The 24,264-nt window shown below is 42.7% G+C and overlaps 2 protein-coding genes across 3 annotated transcripts in view; one reads left to right on the top strand and one right to left on the bottom strand.

Moving 5' to 3' along the window:
* The window catches only part of ift140 (intraflagellar transport 140 homolog (Chlamydomonas)), a 43,898-nt gene continuing 19,634 nt past the window's right edge, over positions 1 to 24,264 (bottom strand). For both annotated transcript variants that reach the window (XM_034292245.1, XM_013133822.4), the window contains 12 exons: positions 6,993 to 7,170; positions 6,582 to 6,772; positions 6,168 to 6,263; positions 5,630 to 5,762; positions 5,292 to 5,435; positions 4,959 to 5,087; positions 4,323 to 4,505; positions 3,378 to 3,584; positions 2,798 to 3,010; positions 2,223 to 2,389; positions 1,205 to 1,346; positions 1 to 930 (listed from right to left, as the gene is read on the bottom strand). In XM_034292245.1, coding sequence (XP_034148136.1) covers positions 715 to 930; positions 1,205 to 1,346; positions 2,223 to 2,389; positions 2,798 to 3,010; positions 3,378 to 3,584; positions 4,323 to 4,505; positions 4,959 to 5,087; positions 5,292 to 5,435; positions 5,630 to 5,762; positions 6,168 to 6,263; positions 6,582 to 6,772; positions 6,993 to 7,170 — 1,999 coding nt within the window. In that variant the 3' untranslated portion in view covers positions 1 to 714. The remainder of the gene's footprint in view (positions 931 to 1,204; positions 1,347 to 2,222; positions 2,390 to 2,797; positions 3,011 to 3,377; positions 3,585 to 4,322; positions 4,506 to 4,958; positions 5,088 to 5,291; positions 5,436 to 5,629; positions 5,763 to 6,167; positions 6,264 to 6,581; positions 6,773 to 6,992; positions 7,171 to 24,264) is intronic.
* Positions 8,251 to 19,185, top strand: tmem204 (transmembrane protein 204). Its single transcript, XM_010888809.5, has 3 exons — positions 8,251 to 9,511; positions 10,249 to 10,404; positions 18,250 to 19,185. Exons 1-3 carry the CDS (start codon positions 9,226 to 9,228, stop codon positions 18,492 to 18,494), a joined length of 687 nt encoding a protein of 228 aa, XP_010887111.1. The 5' UTR covers positions 8,251 to 9,225; the 3' UTR covers positions 18,495 to 19,185.

Raw genomic sequence — 24,264 nt, 5'->3', positions numbered from 1 at the left:
GTACGTTTTTTAGTGATGGCTCTGTAACGGAGCAAACCACTTAACAAAGGTATAAACATTTTTATTAAAAAATGTATATAGCTATACAGATTACAAAACATCTCAAAATAATTTCAATGAACTCACAGGGTAATGTACAAATAAGAACACTAAAACATACCAAGCACATTCTGTTATAATGTCAATTCTGACAGCAAGTGTATATATATATATATAATGGATTTATTACAAAACAGTTGGGAAAATGTTAGTATGATCTAGGAATTTAGATCCAAGATCCATGCAACTTTCAGCTCCAAACCAAAGGCATTATTTTGCATTTATAGATGCCATTCTGCATAAGGCAAAAAAGCTAACCAGCATCAGCAAAACACAGCCAGGAACTTCAAATTGTATAAATGCACAAGGTATACCAATGTATTGCTCCCTTATTTCAAATGGAAGTAGAGGCTTATATATATATATGTATGGTTATACAGTCCAATTAAACCAATTAAACGCATTTACCATAAAATAAAAGTATAAAAAGTGTAATTTATTAGTCAGAGTGATTCATCGGGTATAAGATAATCCACACTTTTCTCTACTATTCATCCTTTCTGCAGGGTGAGAATACAAATGTATTTAGGTGCATGCTAGCACTTAAACACCAGAGTCAACAAATCAACTGCTCATCGTGATGGCGAAGAGCAATATCTGATGAGATAACTTTGGCTACAAGTCCCCTTGGTTGGACTCTAGGGCTTCTTCCTCCTCGACTTCATCGTCCTCTCCCCCGCTGTCCCGGCGATCTCCCCTGCCTGAGAGGTGCCCCCGGCCCATGGGTAAACCCACTGTCGACTGCAGGGCCGCCAGGCTGCCCTGGCTCACGTAGTAGCTGACGTTTAGAGAGGGCAGCAACTTCTGCAGCTCCTCCAGCATCCTGTAGGCCTGCCAAGCAGATAGGGATAGAGAATTAGAATGCATACCGGTATATGTACACAATGTAAACCACACAGTTCGAAGTCGGACTGGCTGATAGCAATCATATGTACGCACTAAGGCACAAAGGGTTGTGGTATACGGCCAATATACCAGCGCTTAGAGCTATTCTTAGGCACAACGCATTGCAGATTGCCTGGCAAATTAGTACAAACCCTCAAGGTGCCTTATTGTTAATGCATAGGGTGATGATTAATGTGTAAACCGACATTAAGACACTTACCACCTGGAAACTGCCCTGCTGACAGTGGTGCTCCACCAGGAAGCCGTATGCGTCTCCTATCCTGACGGCAGGGTCCAGATCTGGTTCCTCTATTAGGGCTTCACAGAGACGCACCGCCTCTCCTGGGTCCTCCTCGTACAACCTTCAGGGACAGACGGAATTACACATTTTAGAGGTGACCCAAAGGTTTTTGAAGGAGCGAGTTTACAGAGTGAAGAACTGAAGTGCCAACAACTAAAGTAACATGCATAGTCTGCCTTTAAATGCACTATTAGGACAAAACATTACATATGCACAGTTTTATCAATATCAAAGCAGAATGTATGTCATGTGGTCCCCCTCTTGCCATTGAAACTGGTCAATACAACCTTTCCATTAGAGCTGTAATTCTGCACGTTTCTAGGGTGCACGTTTCTAGGGTGCACGTTTCTAGGAAGTCAGGATTTAAATGTACTCTTTACAGTAACAGATCATTTTGCTTTACTGTAGACTATAAAACAAAATTGGTATTTTCATATTCCTCAAATGTGTTATGTTCTAGATATAAATAATATATTATAGGAAATTCTTTGGTAACTAAATGTAAATATCTTTTCATTTTCAGTATGTAAGTGTACTTTTATGTACAGAACTTGCTTTTTAGTAGATTTCTCCCAAATAAAATACTGCACTGTGCCTATGACAGAATATATGTTCCTAAATGCTTACATTGGTTCTCAGTACGTCTTATAAGAATGTGTATTTCCCATTGACAAATATTGGATCATTTTATCACTTGAATAGATTCTGGCACTAACTCTCTCTTTCAATGCAGTTTTTTTCAATTCTACTTAAGACCCACATAAAAACCCTATCCATAACAACTCATACGCGTATTAAAACCTGAATCATTTGCATAAACAAGCCTGGCTGCTTTGACCGCTACCCTAATCACACTAACAGAAAGGGACAGAGAGACCGATGGGGAGAAAGAAAGGAATAGCTGGACAAAGAGAGAGAGAAAGTGCAACGTTCTCACCTGCGTGCCTGGACAAACCTCTTGACCAGGGTGATCTTGTGCTGCAGGTCAGCCAGGCGAGCCTCGTGTTCATCTGGGCTCCGGCCCTTGGCCTTGGACAGGCACTTATATGCCTCACTCAGAGCACCCATCGCCTTCTCATAATTCTGGTAGTCATCTATCTCCACCTAACAGGTGCACACATTTACAGACATTGAAATACATTCAAGAGACTCAGTAGTTATTTGAAAATCCATGTTGTTTCTGGTTTATAAATACTTAGATGTTTATTGGGTTAGTTCACTTCTTTCAACAACCCAGTGTCAGATGAACTCATGGGGTAAATTGTTTAAATCTGCTTGTAGTTTTAATGGTAAAGACTTAAGATAAAGGTGGTTTCTGGATTCTATCCTTGAATTCAGTTGACTCTTGAGAGAAAAAAGATCCCTTTTAGATTTCTGAATGACTACCTAAAATGCTCTGCAACTGTACAGTATATGGCCAATAAATTACAGATAACCAGGCTGACATTAAAACTTATAAACACCTTTAAAATACCTTTTAAAATGTCAATATCATGAGGTACAGATCCCTACCTGGGCACAGGCTTCATAGAAGCCCGCCAACAGGTCCGGTGCCCTGCCTTTGGTGTAAAAGCTAATAATGTTCTTCATGATTTCTGGATCTTTCCGCCAGTCGAGAGACTGCAGGTAGTTGGCAGCCATGATGTAGATCTCCTTCTGACGCGACACGCCAGCAAAGAACACAATCTTCTCGGTGTCCCCTGACTTCAGTAGTGCCCGCATAGCCTGTAGACATGAGCAGTACTGTGTAAACAAAACTGAACAAACCTAATGCAATAGCTACTTACAGTGAAACACTGTATTGTTTGTTCATGTGTAACAAACAAGCACACCTGCGTAAACCCAACAACGCTAAAGTACAAAATACAGTACAGAAATTGGTGCTACGTGGATAAAAATAATCAATACATACTACAACCTTCCATTATAATGACTAAAGTGGGACTTTTAATGAACATGTGTATAATTGAGTCACTGTTGTCTGAAGAAGATTCCTCAGCTCAGTGAGATGGAGGAAAGAGGAGACGAAGAACAACAAGAGACAAGGAGGACTATTAGGAGTGGATGCCACGTTTGACCGGAGTTTCCTCACCCTTAACTTGTTGCCAGCCTGGGTGTATTTCTTGGTGGCCAGGTGATAGTTGCCCTGGCGCATGCAGCAGTCAGCGATTCTCTCCAGCAGCTCCTTGCGAGCCTCCTCCGAGAGGTCCTTGGACTCCTTGGTGACGGTCATACTCTCGGCCAGTTCCTCTGTGATGGTCAAGCTCTGGTCCAGACACAGCTGCAGGGCCTCGTGGTACTGGGGTTAAACACAACACACACACCCAGGTTACAGTATGTGTACGCATACATCAAATCATGTGTAATCCTTGGCGTGAAATGAATGAATTATTTTGGATACTGTTTATAGTTTGGTAGAGCAGTACCTTTGAGCTAATGCAAGAGGAGTTTTAGCGGTAGAAGATTTTAGGTGACAAGCAGTGCACAAGCAGTGGATACATGTATATGTACGGCTCCCTGCGACACGTGAACCAGAGATGACATGGTGGTACAGTACCTTGGACATGTGAACCAGAGGTGACATGGGGGTACAGTACCTTGGACATGTGAACCAGAGGTGACATGGGGGTACAGTACCTTGGACATGTGAACCAGAGGTGACATGGGGGTACAGTACCTTGGACATGTGAACCAGAGGTGACATGGGGGTACAGTACCTTGGACATGTGAACCAGAGGTGACATGGGGGTACAGTACCTTGGACATGTGAACCCGAGATGACATGGGGGTACAGTACCTTGGACATGTGAACCAGAGGTGACATGGGGGTACAGTACCTTGGACATGTGAACCAGAGGTGACATGGGGGTACAGTACCTTGGACACATGAACCAGAGGTGACATGGGGGTACAGTACCTTGGACATGTGGACCCGAGATGACATGGGGGTTCAGTACCTTGGACACGGGAACCCGAGATGACATGGGGGTACAGTACCTTGGACACGTGAACCCGAGATGACACGGGGGTACAGTACCTTCTTTGCTGCCAACAGCAGCTCCACTGCTTTCTCATAATGGCCGTGTTTGATGAAGAAGTCGGAGCAGCGGGACAGCAGGGCCGGGTCAGATGTCTCATCCAGGTCCTCTGCTATGAGCTGCAGCGCTGTGAACTGCTCCGTGGCGAAGGCCAGCTCCAGAGCCTTGGAGAAATGACCAGCCTGAGAGAAAATATTAGGAACACCCAGTGATACATGTTGTACGTGTTCAAATGTGTGGTTAATGTGAGTTTATCCATCAAACGTACTCTGAAGCCATTGTGTTCCTTCTAAATGAACAGTGAGCTAACGCCCTCTTGTGGAATTACATGTCTGACATTTTAGCCATTCAGGAGACACTCTTATCAATAGTGATTTACAGTTAGAGCATACATCACAAAATAGCTAGGCGGTACAAACACAGAACTCAGTGGTAGCTCATTCTACTAAGTGAATGGGTTATCAGCAAAAGTCAGTGCTGGAAAGACAACATAAACAATAAACAACAACATAGCAAGCATTAGTTAATGGAGACAACGGAGGGGGGGCTGTGAAGTTATAAGGTAGTCTTTGAAAATGAGCTACCACTGGAGTGCCGGGACAGGGTAGAGTTTAGACCCTGGGTACAGCGCTGACCTTGTGGTAGAGCATGACAGCACGGTCCATATGGGAGCCCTTCTCCTCGTAGTAACAGGCAGCCTCCATCATGTCCTCCGGGTTACTGAGGAGGGCCAGATTCAAAAGCTGGTCATCCAGGCCGTTCTCCTGAACAAGAAGAAACACGGACAGTCAAGAATGGCCCACAGATAATAGTCTTTGACTACAACCATCAAATCAATGACGCAAAATGAATCCTATTAACCTGGAAAAAAACAAGGCTTTCATTTCAAGTCATTCATTTCCTGCTCCGTTCATGGAAGACAGGGGAATGGAGAAGGTCCAACGTGTTTGTTAAGGTGCATGCGTTACCTTGCAGAGGCGGATGGCGTTGTTGTAGGCCTGGGCGCGTGTGTAGAAGTGGACAGACTGTTTGATCTCCTCCTGACTCTCATACTGTCGGGCTAGGTGGTACGAGGCAGCGCGGTTCCCTGTGTCATTGGCTATCTCCGACGCCTGTCAGAAAATGCCGCGTTGTCATTGGATATTGAGGTTAGATTGTGTAGATGATCGTTTTTAGGCTCCTGCATAAGCATGTTTTTCAACATCCCTTTGGAGTAAAAACTGGTCATTTCTCTACTTCCAATTGGCAACTTTTGTGTGCGCTACATCATAAATGTTCCCCTTAGCTAAGAAAACTAATGTTTTACCTTCTGAATGTTCCCAAGGTAGCAGTGCACACGAACCAGCGAAAGGAAGTCCTGTGCATACTCATAGTAGCGCAGAGCTGACTCCATATCTGACTGGCTCTCCAGGTACTGGGCCCACCACTTATAGATGTTTCTGGATCAACAGGGAAGACTGCATGTCAAACACGGGACTACCAGTCCCTCAGTTCCCAAGTATCAGTCCCACAGGACCAGAGTTTGGGGTCAATTCAGAATGTCAAAATGTTCCTAAATGAAAAGCATTGAAGAAAATATGGAATTGATGTGTTCTACAGCATTATCCTTTTTGAGCCTGAGACAAATGAAACATGTACTGTCTTCCCATACCAAAATAAAAACAACATTGTGTGATTATAGATGTATTTGCCTTACTCGTGACCCACCTCTAGTATGCCCAGGGACCACTTTGGGTCCCAACCCATAGTTTAAAAAATGCTGCTTTGCAGGATTGAATAAATCAAACTGATTCATAGCCTGCCTTGGGGACAGAACAAAACCAGCACAGCATTCCCAGACGTACTTGTCCTTCTTTTTGTTAACATAAAACTCCAGTGACTGTGCGTCATCCAGAAGCATCCTGGGTACCTCGAACCGGTGGGTGTCAGACCTCTCATAGCTAAAACAGAGACAGAACGGTTAGAAAACACACAGGGAAACACATATTCAGCCGAAAAGTAGATTCAGAATAATGACAAGAATGATGTTCTTATGATACTGTGATCTACCCATACTCCAAAAATAAGAGACACATCCTTGTAGATATAATACACGAAAATCAATGAAGATAACATGCATTTATAATTTATAGTGCCTTTATAATTTATAGTACCTTTCATACACATGAGAAACGCTGGAGCTTTTTAACTACTACACTATTCACTGTTGGACTTCAAGCCTTGAAGTCAGCCTGCATTGGCGTTATGTTGGCTCTTACAATATGAGGGCCAGGCCCTTGTCTCCGATGGCCTCCAGGTGTTTGGCGTAGCTGTAGTAGGTCGTCCTGAGGTGGATCCTGTCGTGGGTCTCCGCTGTCTCCAATGCCTGAGGCCACTTGCCAGACGCCTGGTACAACTTGTTAAGGAGGTCGAAGCGGCCGCAGCTCTTATACAGCTTCTCGGCATCATCCTGTGCCCCCCAGCGGGAAAATGTGGCCCCGGTTTAGGACAGAATACAATACAACGCCCCCACACACAACATGTAATGACTGAAGAGAAAAGTACTCTGTAATTGAACATACTGCAAGGTAATCCCAGAGATACTAATAGTCTGTGGGCTGACCCTTCACCAAAAAGCAAGCAAGACAACCATCTGCTGGGACCACCTTGTGTGCAGTAGGTTTACTCACCAGCATGCCCAGTTGCAGGGCCAGTACTGCCACCCTGGCCTCCAGCTCAGGCTCTGCTTCAGCCTCACGAAGTGCCCGCGCTGCCCTGGCGTTGCCCATGTTGCCCAGGCACACCCGCGCCACGTCCAGACGCTGGTTCTTCACACACATCCTCGCCATGTTCTCCCATACTGCCTCACTGCAGGGAGGAATAAACAGGTGGGTGATACCCGTTTGTGTTTTCTTTAAAGGCAAAACACGGAAACATAAAAAAGTTTAATGAGGAATTGGAAGAAATGAAATGTTGTAAACTATTTCAGAACGAGGCCAGTAAATGAAAAGTCGCTGGCTCTAATACCAAGCTGTCAATTTCCCCGTCGTTCTGTCTCTGACTAATTGCTCCCAGGCCGTTGCTGTAAATAAGAATGTGTTCTTGGCTTAAAATTTTGCAAAGAAATCCAATTAAACATGAACCCAATCTCTCCCTGTATATATGTGCTGGGTGATCTCAGGATGGCAGCGTGGATCTAAGTGGGACTGCAGATCTGGAGCACAGGGCAGGAGGCCAAGCAGGGAAGGAATGTTTGTTACGGTGAATTAAACATGTGAGCGACTGCAGGGAAATCCAACTTAACAGACACATGCACATATTCAGACACACACGTTCTCACATTCTCCCTCTAATCTACATCAACCTCAACCCCCATTTTAGATTCCACTCCCATCTGGGTCCTATTTGTGCACCCCCTCCCACCTCCCCAGTCCCTCTTCGGCTGATACAGATGTGGGCTGTTTATTAAGGTTGGGCTACAGGAAATTCCCGGAATCTTTAGGGGCCCTGGGACTCACTGGCAGGGGAAAAGGAGGCTAAGCTCGCCTCGCGAAGACCCACGTTTATGTAGCATTGCACTGGCAGTCGTACGTCTGCCCTCTATGCTCAGAAAGCCTAGAGAAACAGCCCCTCGTATCTCCAGGTCTGTCCACCTCTGAATAAATGTCTTCCACGGAGGTTTCAGAGTCAGGCACCTTATCTTAGTAGACACAAAGGTTTTGTGGCACAGAGAGAAAGAGAGAGCAGAGGTAAAGACAGACAGAGTGAGGGTAAAGAAGAAAGAAGGACAGAGAGGTTCTGCCTTATGCCCCCCCCCCTCTCCATTTTCCTTTCAGGAAATGTATCCTGTTCTGTTGCTGGTCTGAGGGGGCCAGGGTGTTTTGGTTGTCAGACACACACACACAGAGAGAGGCAGCGACAGAGAGACAGAGAACAGGACCTAAAGCAGCTACAGTAGGGGACTCCTAGGGCTTAAACACTTGTGCATTCCCACACACAGAAGAGCGAGGGAGGGGGATTTCTGGTCCGGACAGTTGCAGCCATAGAGGGATATCTCCCACCCCGAACCAACTCCCCTTTCTTGGACCAGGAGCACCACCTCTTCCCAGAGAGGGCGAGAGATAGACAGAGAGACAGAGAGAGAGACAGAGAGAGAGACAGAGAGAGAGACAGAGAGAGAGAGAGACAGAGAGAGAGAGTCAGAAGTAAACTAGAGCTTTTGCAGCCAGATAACGGAGCCCTTCCCTCAGTGAGCCGTCAGTGAGAGACTGGCCCTTAGTAACACGATCCAGAGGATCAGCTCTGTTGCGCTGCTCTGCCTCTCCACTCCCCCGCCATCCCTGTGGAGTCTGAAGAAGAAAAGAAAAGAACGGAGACAGACGCCCACACACAGAAGTGCCTGAAATCGTCGCGGAGGATCGACGGAGAGGTCGTAACAAGTACCAGTGAGAGGAGCAGAGGAAAGAGGTGAGAGAAGAAGTGGAAAACACAGAGTGCAAGAGGGAATAGCAGAGGGAGGTTTGAGAGCGAGTTCAACTGCTGCCAGTCACCGGAGCCAGTGGAATGGACCTCGGTGCCTGCCGGATTAACCCACGCCTGCCCACTGTGCACTCCGAGGAGGAAGGCTGAACCGACGCGTCGCCCTCCCCGTGCCTCGAGAAACTCAATGACGATGAACGGAGATGTTCTTTAGCTGAGCCAACGACACGTTCCCGTCGATCTTTCTTCAGCGGCCTGACCACCCCGGGGCTAAGGCATCAGCCTGCTTGCTGACCGGCGGTGGAGGAGGTGGAGGAGGAGATCCGGGGGTCCCTGAGCGCCCGGGACAGGCAGGGCAGCGCGGGAGACGAGCGTAGGGACGAGGAGGGGGAGGTAGAGGCCGGGGAGGGAGCGGCGGCAGAGGTGGCGGGCGGCCAGCGGCGCATGGCCGTGCAGCGGCTGGTGGCGGCGGCGGTCGCGGTGGCCCTGCTGTCCCTGGTCCTCAACAATGTGGCGGCCTTCACCCCCAGCTGGGTGCTGCAGGCCCTGGAGGATGGCCGCAAGCGCAGCGTGGGACTCTGGAGGATGTGCCCCGTCACAGTGGGGGGAGAGAGGGGCCGGGACGAAACCGGGGTTGGACGAAGGGGTCAGGGGGCCCAGAAGGCGTGTGAGGCCCTGGGTTGGGGCTCAGAGTACGTGGGCTACCAGGAGTCCCGGAGCACCGTCAAATGTAAGTGCATTTGTGTTTCATGCGTGTTCTTCTTTCCGTACAAACAGTCCACAGTTACCCCAATACATGTGCATGTATCGATAGTTTGTATGGAAAGACCAACACTATAGGCCTGTATCTGAAAATCAGAGGAAGCAAGACCTTGACCCCAACATCAGCTGTTGACAGCTGAGGAGTGTAATGCTTAACAAGCTGGTCTAGGGAACCTCATTCAATGAAAACAAATGGCCATCTAGGCAGTATTGGATGGATTTCTGACATACACCGATGAGGAAGGATAGCATGCACGTCAATATAACTCCCAGAGCTCCTATAAAATTGTCCGGAAATCATTTTGTTAAGCTATCCACTTCAAGGTCTTCTTTGGGGAGTCTTATAAAAGGCTAAACAGAAAGATGATCATTCTGGTATGACAACATTTGATAAGATTCTAGCAGGACAGCATCTGATATTCTAGCATGTTAACATTTGATATCGTTCTAGTATGACAAAACATTTACAATCATTCCAGTATTACAAAACATTTGATAACATTCCAGTTTTACAAAACATTTTATATCGTTCTAGTATGACAAAACATTTTCATATCATACTAGTATGACAAAACATTAGATATCATTCTTGTATGACAAAATATTTAAAATCATTCTTGTATGAAACATTGTGCTCGGATACGAACAGGCATCATCACATGAACTTTCAATTCGGCATATTCATAGAATCTCTCTGCCCCCCAGTGCAGTTTGACATGATGCGGGCTTGTAATCTGATGGCCACGGTGGCGCTGACGGCCGGTCAGTTGATCTTCCTCCTGGGCCTGATGGAGCTGCCCTTCATCACCCAGGACTCACAGTGGTGGGAGGAGGCCATCGCAGCTCTCTTCCAGTTGGCCAGTGAGTACCACACCAACTACGTTAAAGACACAGTCTGGGATCTGGGCATGTAATGTAGTGTTTCACCAAGAATCACAAAATCAAGAATGTGGCTTTAATGCAGCAACAGCAGAACCTGGGGTACAGTGTAATATATAAGGGCTTGTAGTCTATTTTGGTGTCTTTAGCTGCCAAGGATGATTGTTTGCAGTGTAGGAGATTGACAACTGTGTCTAACTGTCAAATTTGTCAGGTATGAGGTGCGATGTAAGATGTAAGAAATCCTACAAGGATTAAACAGGACCATAGCTTATAATTTCCTGGCAAAAGAAAGTTTGAGAAATAATGGTCTAGATAACCATATACTAGTGGTCTCAGCATCAGACTTACAGAGTACTTCTGGTTATAATTCTAATCAGTCTGATTGAGACTTGAAACCCCAGGTCAATGCAATTAACTTAGCAGGCTTTACAGAAAGCTAGTGGTGCACATGGCACCCAGGTACCAAACCCTACAGAGACACTAATACACTAACAACATGTTAAGACCTGCAGACACCTACATGCACTAACATAAGTGACTAAACCACAACAAATCACCTACTGCACAAACCAAGATACTAAATGACACGGCAAGCAGAACAGTAGGGAATTTGAAGTGAACGAGCAAGTGTCTAACTCTCCAGTTCAGTGGTGAAATGTTCTTTGGTTCATCGCTTTTACATTTTTAGTTTCTTTTGCTGAATGTTCCTACAATCTAAAAATGGCAACAGTGCGCAGCTAAGAAACATAAATGTCCCTCGTTCCCTGCAAAACACAATCAAGAAACCAGCTTTGAGTGGCAAGAGGATAAAATTAATAAATACATTCAAAACGTCTAAACATGTATGTGAGAAGAGGGGGTTTCGGAATGAGATGAAAAACCAGAAAAAACTAGCAGTTGTTATCATTCAGAACTGTCCTGGAAGGTCAATTACAGAGAAAATCAACTAGGAATAGCAAGGAGATGGTGGGAGTGGGGGGGGGGGGGGGGGGGGGGTGAACCGAGACTCCTCCCTCATCTATACCAGAGGGCCGTGTGCCTGTGTGGGCATGGCACTTTCCCGGTGTTCATGTTTGGGGGGGGGGGGGGGTGGGGGGAAGCGTTCACAGTTTGTTTATGGATGTCAGACCCGGTCAGTATTGTGGCACAACAGACGCAGCATCCAAGGGTCCGACGGCTATATATAGCTGGCGGTCGGACAGGCTGGTGGCCCAGCCGGAGCTGCAACAAGTTGGGGAGCGACTGTCGGGCGCCAGGATATCCCTGCTCAGGACGAGGAAATGCCTGCGACTACCTGTTATGCAAACCCAGAGGAAGGGGGTGGGGGGGGGGTGGACACCAAAGACAGTTCGACATGGACTGAGGGTGTGCGCGCGCGTGTACACTTTTGTGCTGGGTTGGTCGGTACAAAAACGTTCTTTTCGCACACAGCGCTGGGGGTGGGAACAGCTGCCGTCCAGATAAGCTTGGTTTAGCTTTTATGCTCGTGTTTACAGAATGTCCAGGAACGGGGGCAAATAAAGGGACCCCTCTCGACATGAGATAAAACGCTAGCCTCTTCAGCAGGCATCGCCAGGCCTTTCATCTGAACGTCTCAGATAGGACCCACCCAAATAATCACAGATTCCCCTTCCCAAAAGGGCCTGCTGAGCCAAACTATTGTTTGTCACGCAAGGACATGTCTCCTCAAAAGTGTGAGATGCTCAACAACGGCAGAAGAAATGTGTGTGAATATAATCTTCCGTTACTCTGTTCTCACATCAAGGGTGGTCATTGGTAGCCATTAAAAAAAAAAAAACACGCAGTCCACAAATGTTGACATTAGTAAGGATGGTAGCATGACTAATGAGTCGGACAGACACACACAAATCTAGCCTCTTTCCCCCAGCTAAAAATACACGCTGTCGGAAAAATGCTATCTTCCTTTTTCCTCATAAGCCAGTATCCAAAGACATCACCATATTAGGTCAACAAGAGTCAGCTGAAAATATATGACTGGTTAAGGACTTCAAGGCAGTTGATATAATATTTCCCAGGGAATAAAACTAACATCAACCAGATGTGAGTACATTTGGATGGTGGCGCATGACTAGGCTTTATTTATAAGTGCAAGATTTATCAGAAGAAAGAAGCCTGCTAAATACACAATATTTTATTCACCTAATCCACCTGGTCTCAGAGGAATATGGAACCTATTATATGTGAATCTGTTTCAGTCTAATTCGTATGATATGTAATGTTACGTTAGGGTACACTACAACTTGATATGCTATATTACATTAGGGTACACTACAACTTGATATGCTATATTACATTAGGGTACACTACAACATGATATGCTATATTACATTAGGGTACACTACAACTTAATGTTATGTTACGTTAGGGTAAACTACAACTTGATATGTTATGTTACGTTAAGGTACACTACAACTTGATATGTTATGTTAGGGTACACTATAACTTAATACGCTATGTTACATTAGGATACACTACAACTTGATATGCTATGTTACATTAGGGTAAACTACAACTTGATATGCTATGTTACATTAGGGTAAACTACAACTTGATATGTTATGTTACGTTAGGGTACACTACAACTTGATATGTTATGTTAGGGTACACTATAACTTAATATGCTATGTAACATTAGGATACACTACAACTTGATATGCTATATTACATTAGGGTACACTACAACTTGATATGTTATGTTATGTTAGGGTACACTACAACTTGATATGCTATGTTACTTTAGGGTACACTACAACTTGATATGTTACGTTAGGGTACACTACAACTTGATATGCTATGTTACTTTAGGGTACACTACAACTTGATATGTTACGTTACGTTAGAGTACACTACAACTTGATATGTTATGTTACGTTAGGGTACACTACAACTTGATATGTTACGTTACGTTAGGGTACACTACAACTTGATATGTTATGTTACGTTAGGGTACACTACAACTTGATATGTTACGTTAGGGTACACTACAATTTGATATGTTACGTTAGGGTACACTACAACTTGATGTTAAGTTAGGGTACACTACAACTTGATATGTTATGTTACGTTAGGGTACACTACAACTTGATATGTTATGTTACATTAGGATACACTACAACTTGATATGCTATATTACATCAGGGTACACTACAACTTGATATGCTATGTTACATTAGGATACACTACAACTTGATATGCTATATTACATCAGGGTACACTACAACTTGATATGTTATGTTACGTTAGGGTACACTACAACTTGATATGTTATGTTACGTTAGGGTACACTACAACTTGATATGCTATATTACATCAGGGTACACTACAACTTGATATGTTATGTTACGTTAGGGTACACTACAACTTGATATGTTATGTTACGTTAGGGTACACTACAACTTGATGTTACGTTAGGGTACACTACAACTTGATATGTTATGTTATGTTAGGGTACACTACAACTTGATATGTTATGTTAGGGTACACAATAACTTAATATGCTATGTTACATTAGGATACACTACAACTTGATATGCTATATTACATCAGGGTACACTACAACTTGATATGCTATGTTACATTAGGATACACTACAACTTGATATGCTATATTACATCAGGGTACACTACAACTTGATATGTTATGTTACGTTAGGGTACACTACAACTTGATATGCTATATTACATTAGGGTACACTACAACTTGATATGTTATGTACGTTAGGGTACACTACAACTTGATATGCTATGTACGTTAGGGTACACTACAACTTGATATGTTATGTACGTTAGGGTACACTACAACTTGATATGCTATGTTACATTAGGGTACACTACAACTTGATATGCTATGTTACATTAGGGTAAACTACAACTTGATATGTTATGTTACGTTAGGGTACACTACAACTTGATATGTTATGTTAGGGTACACTATAACTTAATATGCTATGTAACATTAGGATACACTACAACTTGATATGCTATATTACATTAGGGTACTCTACAACTTAATATGTTATGTTACGTTAAGGTACACTACAACTTGATATGTTATGTTACGTTAGGGTACACTACAACTTGATATGTTATGTTACATTAGGATACACTACAACTTGATATGCTATATTACATCAGGGTACACTACAACTTGATATGCTATGTTACATTAGGATACACTACAACTTGATATGCTATATTACATCAGGGTACACTACAACTTGATATGTTATGTTACGTTAGGGTACACTACAACTTGATATGTTATGTTACGTTAGGGTACACTACAACTTGATATGCTATATTACATTAGGGTACACTACAACTTGATATGCTATATTACATCAGGGTACACTACAACTTGATGTTACGTTAGGGTACACTACAACTTGATGTTACGTTAGGGTACACTACAACTTGATATGTTATGTTATGTTAGGGTACACTACAACTTGATATGTTATGTTAGGGTACACAATAACTTAATATGCTATGTTACATTAGGATACACTACAACTTGATATGCAATATTACATTAGGGTACACTACAACTTGATATGTTATGTTACGTTAAGGTACACTACAACTTGATATGTACCAAATTAAATAGATGGTCAGGTATTACAGTACTTCTGATAAGGTTGGGGGGGTTAAGGAAAAAGGGAAAAAAAAGGTTAGGTTATGGTTAAGGTAAGGCATTACAATACTGGGATTAAAGCTAAGGTTAGAAAAGGAAAAAAGTAAGGTTAGGGTTAAGGTTAGCCATTACAATACTGGGATTAAGGTTAAGGTTACAATTTGGGTAAAGTTAGAGAACATTTTAACGTTAGGTTATGATTAAGGTTAGGCATTGCAGTCCTGGGATTAAGGTTAGGATAAAGGTTTGGGTTAAGGTTATACAAAAAAGGGTACTTAAGGCTTAAAACTAGTTATCAAATAGTGGTCCACTATCTCCGACCACACCACTCTTCCAAAATAATTTCTTACCACTGCCCCAAGTCTGCACCCTGATGTATCCTAACATATCTTATAGAACATGTCTTGGTGCCTTCATTTTTGGGAGCAGATTGAGGTACAGGTGTGTGTGTGTGTGAGTGTGTGTGTGTGTGTGTGTGTGTGAGTGAGAAAAGGGAAGGGGGAGAGCTATAAGTGTAAGACAGATTTATGTGTGTGTGATTATGTTGATATAAGTATGGGTCAAGTTATCTAAAAACTAAACGTATGTTTTTTTTCCTTCATTTAATTTAGCAGTATCTTACAGTACTCTGTATAACAGTGTGAAGTAAACTTCCATGTGTTGTAATGAGTACAGGAGTATTGTGGGCAGGTGTTGTTGGGGGCAGGTGTTTGTGTAGCACATACACAGGCCATATTAAACTGGTGGGCGAACAGAATGGCATTAGGAATAATAATAGTTGGTGTGCTTTCGTTGCTAAAAATGTTTATCGTGATGAAAACCCCTGAATATAAGCACATTTTCTGTGCTTAAGCACTCTAATGCAGTTTCTGTGATCTACGCCCCCTCATCTTTTTGGTTTATATATTTTGGGGGTTCAAATAAATTTTTTTTGCCCAATGGTTTCTAACTGTCAGTGTTCAAGAGGCTCTTCATCAGCATATTTAGCAGTTACAATTTTTACTATGAAACAAGAGCGATTATATGGACCAATTCAATAGTAATTCAAAGACAACAGCAGCCTTTGGTAAATCACGAATCAGCAGGTTCAGTTGTTCTCAGTCCTCATTGCCTTTACTTCATCTAGACCCAAGTGTAATTTCCTGAGTTTGAGTAAATTCAGGCGACCTCCTCAGCTCAGTAATTCATCCCTCATTTCTCTCCTCCCCCACTGACAGCCAGTGAATGGGCCTCTCTCTCTCTCTCTCTCTCTCTCTCTCTCTCTCTCTGTTGTGAATGGAAGTTATTTTTACCAGCAGCCAATTTCAAGGGAAAGAATGCTCTGTTTTCATTTTCAGATGTGCCAAAAACCTCAGCTATCACATGCAGACGTTGGGATAACAATATTCCATTCAGTGATATCTCAACACTGGTATCAGCAGCAGGTCTGAGCCTTGGCTGGAAGTAACACCGGCCTGTATTCACCCCCCTAGAGACCATCAGGCTGAGGAATGCGTGATGGAATGGGGTGGGGTCTGGGCATCAAAGGTGAAGGGTCCGAGATTCAAGTGGGTTTCAGATGCACGTTCACAGTTTTTTCTTTCAAATCGGGGGAGGGGGGGGGGTCTATGGGACGTGCAGCGGGCACAGCTGGCGCTACGCCCAAGCTGTGTCCTTGGCTATTGTGTCTCCCCTATACAACGGGGCAAAGCCACTTCCAAGAAGAACAATAACGAGGGAAATATGTGCTTCTTTTCTGGAGGAAGAGAAAGGCAAGTCAAATGTGGCAAGTCGAGGAATTCGAGCACTGGGACCTCTTAGTCCTGGGGGTGACCTCGCAGCACAGTCGAGTGCACCACAGACTGAACTGAAGGCATTTAGTGGGCTGGTTAACATACCAATCATTCTTCATTAATTGAAGAGTTCATAGCCGTCCAGGCATGGTCACTCATTTCAGTTCAAGGACGATGATTATTCGGACATCAACTTAAAGGACAAGCAGTGAGCGGAGGTAACCTCCAGGACAAACTCTTTAGAAGGATGAGAGAAGAATGATCAGTGCCTTTCAGAAAGGTCTTCGACTGCTTGACGGATAGTGTCGCTACCCGTATGCTAACCTGAAACGGAGGGTGTGGGGAACAGGGAAGGAAGGAAGGATGGAAAGAGGAAGAAGAGGAAGGAAGCCAGAGAGATTCGACCGAGCCAAGAAAAAAAACGGTTCACACAGCCCATCAAGTCTGGAGCCAGGGGACAGGGGAGGAGAGGGGCTTTATGGTTTCTTCGAAAAGAATTAAGGCAGGTTAAACAAACAGAGACAGGCTGACAGATAAACATTTGCACGCAACTAAAATGCAGACACGCCTTCACGTTCAAGACACACACACACCGGCACATAAAATGAACTCCCAACATCCTCGGATAAACAAAGAAAAGCTTATGGATCGGAATCATGCATTCAGAGATAGCCAAATACACCCAAGCTCTCACACAACATTTAAATAACGCTAGTTCAGTGTTGGCACTGGCTTTCTGGCCTGTCACAGGAAACTGATTCATATCCTAACAGGCGAACATCCCCTTTTCCAAGTATTTCTGGTGCCTTTATTTATAACAACCGTTCATCGGATATTCCCAAATGAATGTTATTGTTGAAATACTGACTGGCACCCGGAATCACTTGGCGATATAGGCTGGTGATCAATCTGTTGAGTGACTCATTATACTTTGCATCGCAAAGGGGTTGGTTGGGAAGACAGCGGTAAAATCGTCATGTTGTTTACGTTGTAACCAATTCATAACCAAACCTAAGCACAGCAGACCAATACGCTGCATGATGATAAAATGCTCAAACTGTCATGTGAAAATACTATTCATGCAGTTATTTGGGCCATGGGTCATGTGGTTTCTTACGGTAATCCTGGCCATATCATACGCCATTGATTCGTACTGCCCTTCCTCATTGTAACTGATTAACAGACACTGTAAATGCTGCCTGGAATGAATCATTAAGACATATGTAGTTGATGAGATACTACATCTGTCCTTCAATAAGTTCAAGAAATGCAATAGATTAATTTGAGCTGGATGAAAACTAAAAGGCATAGAGACAGTTGAGGATTTGTCAATCTCTGGTTTGATGGACAATGGGTTTTTTGACACTGAGTGATTTTGAATTCATCTTTCCCCTCCCAGGTTTTGTGCTAGTGATTGGCTTGGTGACATTCTATCGGATCGGCCCGTACACGCACCTGTCCTACTCGTGCTACATCGACATCGCCGCCTGCCTGTTGGCCACGCTGGCCGCCGCCATGCTCATCTGGAACATCCTGCACCGGCGCGACGACTGCCTCACGCCGCGCGTCATCGTCATCAGCCGTTCGCTAGCGTCAAACTTCCACCCCCGTCTCGACAACGACTACGTGGAGTCACCCTGTTGAACACCCCCGCGAGTCATGTCCATTAAACGGCAATAACAACTACTGGACAGGCTGAAGAACTGACAATGTCTCCACGTATTATCAGCCAAGCAGGTGCTTCAGGGAAACAGAAGACACCTATATATTTTTTGTGGCTCTTCCGGTGCTGCACTAACATGCTTTCCCTGGTATACAACTCATCATATTTTCACCTCACGGCTATCATGGACTATTATTAATGGGGCAAATGTTTTGCCTGTTTCTGAAAGGATATTTTCTTCATTAAACCACCAGCTAACAAAGAAAATCCTAAACTGTAGTGAATGTATTGTTGCAGTAGACATGCCAATTACTCTGAGGTTTCTTCAAAGTTTGTCTGACCTAGAATTTGAAATAGCATTTCCTCAGCAAGTCTCCCTGAAAACACCCTGCTTAGGAAGAGATCAAGCTGGATCTTGACATGTTTTGTTCATTCTTTGTGCACTTATGTAATAACATATACTTCCTGCATATTGTTTATATTATTCTTAATATTAAAAGCAAGTTAGGTTATGAAAAGCGATTTAGCTTTTTACTCCAGAGTTAACTCACGTTAATTCCACCTAATTCATCCAAAATGTCACTGAAGTTGAATATTTGATACCATATCTCTACACAGATTGTCAAGTGCAGATAATAGACTGTCAAGGGCAGTTGTGTAATGCATGAAAAACTAATTGACAACAGAATTGTCTTGAAAGTGTAATATTTGCCCAAATATTTTGATTCACAGACCTCAGGACAATCATTCACATGGAAAATGTTTGATGATTTCATATTTGCCCAACAGACATACATCCCAAAATCCTTTGATTGAATTTTGATAGGGATGCTTTCCTTTCGATAAAAAGCTCGCTTGTGGTACATGTACTTAAATTAATTTTATACAGTATTAAACTATTGATATTATATTGCTATTATATCATAAAGCTTTATGGAGTAATCCCTGAAGGCAAACAGTGAGTGTGCATGACAATAATAATAAATAGTACAAATGTAATCATTTATGGTGTTGTTTTTAAATTTCCTTAATTGTTTTTGATGCATAAAATTCAAATACATTCTGGCATTTGTGGGACCACAATATTAAAAATGAAAAAACTCCCATAAAACTCCCATACAAAACACTATTTACAGTACTGTACATGGTGCGTTTGGAAAGTATTCAGACCCCTTCATTTTCTCCACAAACACATTTATTAAATCCATTTTGGTCATCCATCTACACATAATACCTCACAATGACAAAGCAAAAGTTTTTTTATTTAATTTATTGAAACTAAAAAACTGAAATATACATAAGTAGACCCTTTGCAATGAAACCTACAGCTCAGTTACTTCCTTTGTCCTTTAATAATCCACTATATGTCTCTAGAAGTTGAGACCATCTGTGGCAAATTCAATTGATTAAACATGATTTCAAAAGGCACACACCTCTCTGTATAAATTCCAGCACCTCACAGGGCATGTCATAGCAAAAGCCATGTAGTCCAAGAAACTCTCCATAGACCTCAGAGATATAATTGTGTCAATACATATCTGGGTAAGGCACTAAAACATTGCTAAAGCACTGAACATCTCAGAAGCACAGTGGGCTCCATCATTGTGAAATTGAACACGTTTGGAACCAACCAAGAGTCCTTGTGAAAATGTCCATCCAGCTAAGAAACTAGGCAAGAAGTCTTTGTTAAGGAAAATGACCAAGAAACCAATAGCTACTCTAACTGACCATCAGAGTTCCTCTGCAGAGATGGGAGAACATGCCAGAAGGTCAACCATATCTGCTGCACTTCATCAATCAGACCTCTATGGTAGAGCAGCTAGATCAGGGGTGTTCAAACGATTCCACGGAGGGCCATGTGTCTGCAGGTTTTTGCTCTCTCCTTGTACTTGATTGACTAATTACGTTATTAATTGGTTAGTTTCTACCCTCACATGGTTGTGTAGGTGTGAAGTGGGAACCAATTTATAGGAAAAATCAAAAACCTGCAGATACACAGCCCTCTGTGGAATGGTTTGGACACCCCTGGGCTAGATGGAAGATATTCCTGAGTAAAAGGCATATGACATGCTACAGGATACACTCTGAGCACATGAGGAAAACTATTATCTGGTGTGATGAGACCAAAATCAAACTATTAGGCCTGAATGCTAACCGATATGTCTGGTGTAAACAAGGTACCACTCATCACCTGGCTACTACCATTGCTATGGTGAAGCATCGTGGTGGAAGAATCATGCAATGGGGATGCCTCTTAGCGGCAGGGACTAGGAGACTCATGAGGATTAAGGGAAGGGTGAACAAAGCAAATTTCAGAGGTCCTTGAACAAGAAACCCTATCCAGAGGGTACTGGACCTCTGACATGCCAAGACAACACTGGACAGGCTTCTGGTCAAGTCTGGGAATGTCTGAGTGGCCAAGCCAAAGCCTGGACAAAAACTCTATTGAACAATTGTGTTTAGACCTGCATATTGAAGTTCACCAACGCTACCAATGACAGAGCATGCGACAATCTACAGGAAGAACGGTAGAAACTGCCCAAATCCAGGTGTGCAATGCTGGTAGTATACCCAAGAAGACACAAAGCTGTAATCATTGCCAAATGCAATTCTATAAAGCACCGAACAAAGTGTGGGAATACTTATTTACATGACATTTTCCATTTTATTTTAATAAACTGGCACACATTTAAAAAAAAAGATGTTTTTGCTTTGTCATTATGGGGTACTGTGCATAGATTTATTGCAAACATATTAATGTAATCTAATCAATTATGTCTATTTCCGAAAAGCAGTGTAAGCATGAGGCTCAATTGAAGCAGGTGCTAGAATGATGTCAAATGTTACTAGCATCATATTAAATGATGTCACACTAAAATGATATCAAGTGTAGTGTCATATTAGAATGTTATCAACATTTTGTCTTACTAGAATGATATCAGATGTTATGTCATACTAGAATGTCATACTATGGGGTATTATGTGCAGATTGATGGCAAAAAATGTAATTCATTATAAAGTCAATAACAGTAAAGAGGTCTGAATACTTTGCATTGTACATGAGAGATTGAAAGGACATTGGTGTGGGATTACATTGTTGTCTTCAAAAATTACATGATATCTATTTAGTGAGGCAAGGGAGTTAGACCAGGTTATAGCGCCTTTACTTTATTCCCGAAATGCAGATGATATACAGTAACAATACGAGTTGCCTCAGACAATTCCGTATATAATGATCAGCTGTAACCAAATCAAGCAAAGCAGAGATTTAAAAAAAATAATTTTAATGATTGGGATAATAATGTTCTGTTTTGTGGTGTCTACAAATTGCTTATCTGGCTTCACTGAAATTCAAAAGAGTTTTATCCCGGGTGATGGATTATTTTGGTCAAAGACCGCAATTCAGATTTGCTATGGTTCAATTAAGCTACTAGTGCTTTCACAAAACAGTTCAAACTGTCTCTAAGCAGAATAGAAAGGGGAGTGGGAGGTCAGGGTGCACAATTGAGCAAGAGGACAAATACATTAAGCTGTCTAATTTGAGAAACAGACGCCTCACAGGTCCTCAACTGGAAGCTTCAATAAAAAGTACCCCCAAAACACCAGTCTCAACATCAACACTGAAGAGGCGACTCCGGTATGCTGGCCTTCCAGGCAGAGTTACAAAGATAAAGCCATATCTCAGACTGACAAAGAAGTGTTATGGACAGAGGAATATAAGTTTGAGGTGATTATATAACAAAGAACATTTGTGAGAAGCAGACAAAATGAAAAGATGCTGGAGTGCTTTACGCCATCTGTGGTGGAGGCAATATGATGGTCTGGGGGTGCTTTGGTGGTGGTGAAGTGGGAGATTTGTACAGGGTATTAGAGATCTTGAAGAAGGCTCTCTCTCCATTTTGCAACACCATGCAATACCCTGTGGACAGCACTTGATTGGAGCCAATTTCCTTCTACGGCAGGAAAATCACCCAAAGCACAGCTCCAACTATGCAAGAACTATTTAGGGAAGAAGCAGTCAGCTGGTATTCTGTCTATAATGGAGTGGTCAGCACAGTCATTGGATCTCAACCCTATTGAGCTGTTGTGGGAGCAGCTTGACCATATGGTACGTAAGAAGTGCCAATCAAGCCAATCCAACTTGACAGAGGTGCTTCAGGAAGCATGGGGTGAAATCTCTTCAGATCACCTCAACAAATTGACAACTAAAATGCTAAAGGTCTTCAAGGCTGTAATTGCAGCAAATGGAGGATTCTTTGATAAAAGCAAAGTTTGAAGGACACAATCATTTCCCATTCATTTTGCTTTATTTCCTATTCAAACTAATTTCACATATGCTTTAATGGAAAACAAGGCAATTTCTAAGTGACCCCAAAGCTTCGAACGGTAGTGTATCTCTGCCAAATAGAGACAAAACTTGCCAGAGGTGACTACAACAATCCCTTTAATGGTGAGCAATGCCATAATTAATCAGTCAAACAGAGCTTCTGGAGACTTCCTTAAGTGTTTTGTCTGCCTCTGAAACGGAAAAGATGAAACGTCACCCCTTTAAATAGATGGATGATCGCAATGGAAATAAAGTAAAAGCTTGTATTCACATGGAGCGATAACCCTGTCATCTGGAGTCAAGGACATCATGAATGACAGGAAATACTGGGGGTTTGGAGACATTTCTGTGCGGAGACATTTCACACTGTACCTGATATACTGTATCCGACACACTGCATCAGTAAGACATACTGTTTGAGTATGTCTCAGAGAGAAACAGCAAGTAAAAAAAAATCAGGAAGACTATGAATGTCTTATTAGGTTGAAAAGTTGAGGTCCAGCTAATCTAGCTAGTCATTCCTTATTGTCCCTAGCTGAAAATCACTGCAGATTTATGTTGTTATTGATATTAAACACTGCAAATAAATTTTTAATAATAAGTATTTTAAATTTAAACATGAAAAGGCCCACACCCCCCTCATGAATAATTAGCACATCACACTGGCCTCATTAACTTGGGAACACATGGTCTTGGCTATGTTCAGAAATCTCATATTTTGATCTATTATAAGAATGGTTAAAAGTGTTTGGCATTACAAAGGCAATTTCCATGCAGATGGAAAGAGGAGATGTTCAGGTTACTGGTCACACATAGAACAGGAAGTGCATCATCCTGTGGGTGGAGATATGTGAGAATCGAACACAATGCCTCTGTTGGCGATCGTTTGTAAAAGGTATCTTCGGTAAACATAGCTGGTCATTTGGAACTTACTGAAGCTGTTATCACATCTACAAAGATTCCACAGGGAGGGCAAGAGGGGGCATTGCCCCTTCAAGTAGAAATGTCCTACCCCCACAGTTTTGTGTCCCCAAATAGCACATTGTACAGGTGCTGGTCATAAAATTAGAATATCATCAAAAAGTTGATTTATTTCAGTAATTCCATTCAAAAAGTGAAACTTGTATAATGTATATATTCATTCCACACAGACTGATATATTTCAAGTGTTTATTTCTTTTAATGTTGATGATTATAACTGACAACTAATGAAAATCCCAAATTCAGTATCTCAGAAAATTTGAAAATTGTGAAAAGGTTCAATATTGAAGACACCTGTTGGCACACTCTAATCAGCTAATTAACTCAAAACACCTGCAAAGGCCTTTAAATGGTCTCTCAGTCTAGTTCTGTAGGCTACACAATCATGGGGAAGACTGCTGACTTGACAGCTGTCCAAAAAACGACCATTGACACCTTGCACA

Source organism: Esox lucius, chromosome 5 (genome assembly GCF_011004845.1).
Source record: "Esox lucius isolate fEsoLuc1 chromosome 5, fEsoLuc1.pri, whole genome shotgun sequence".
Classification (NCBI taxonomy): Eukaryota; Metazoa; Chordata; class Actinopteri; order Esociformes; family Esocidae; genus Esox; species Esox lucius.
Note: the sequence above shows the minus strand (reverse complement) of the source record. Positions and strands in the feature narration are given on the sequence as shown.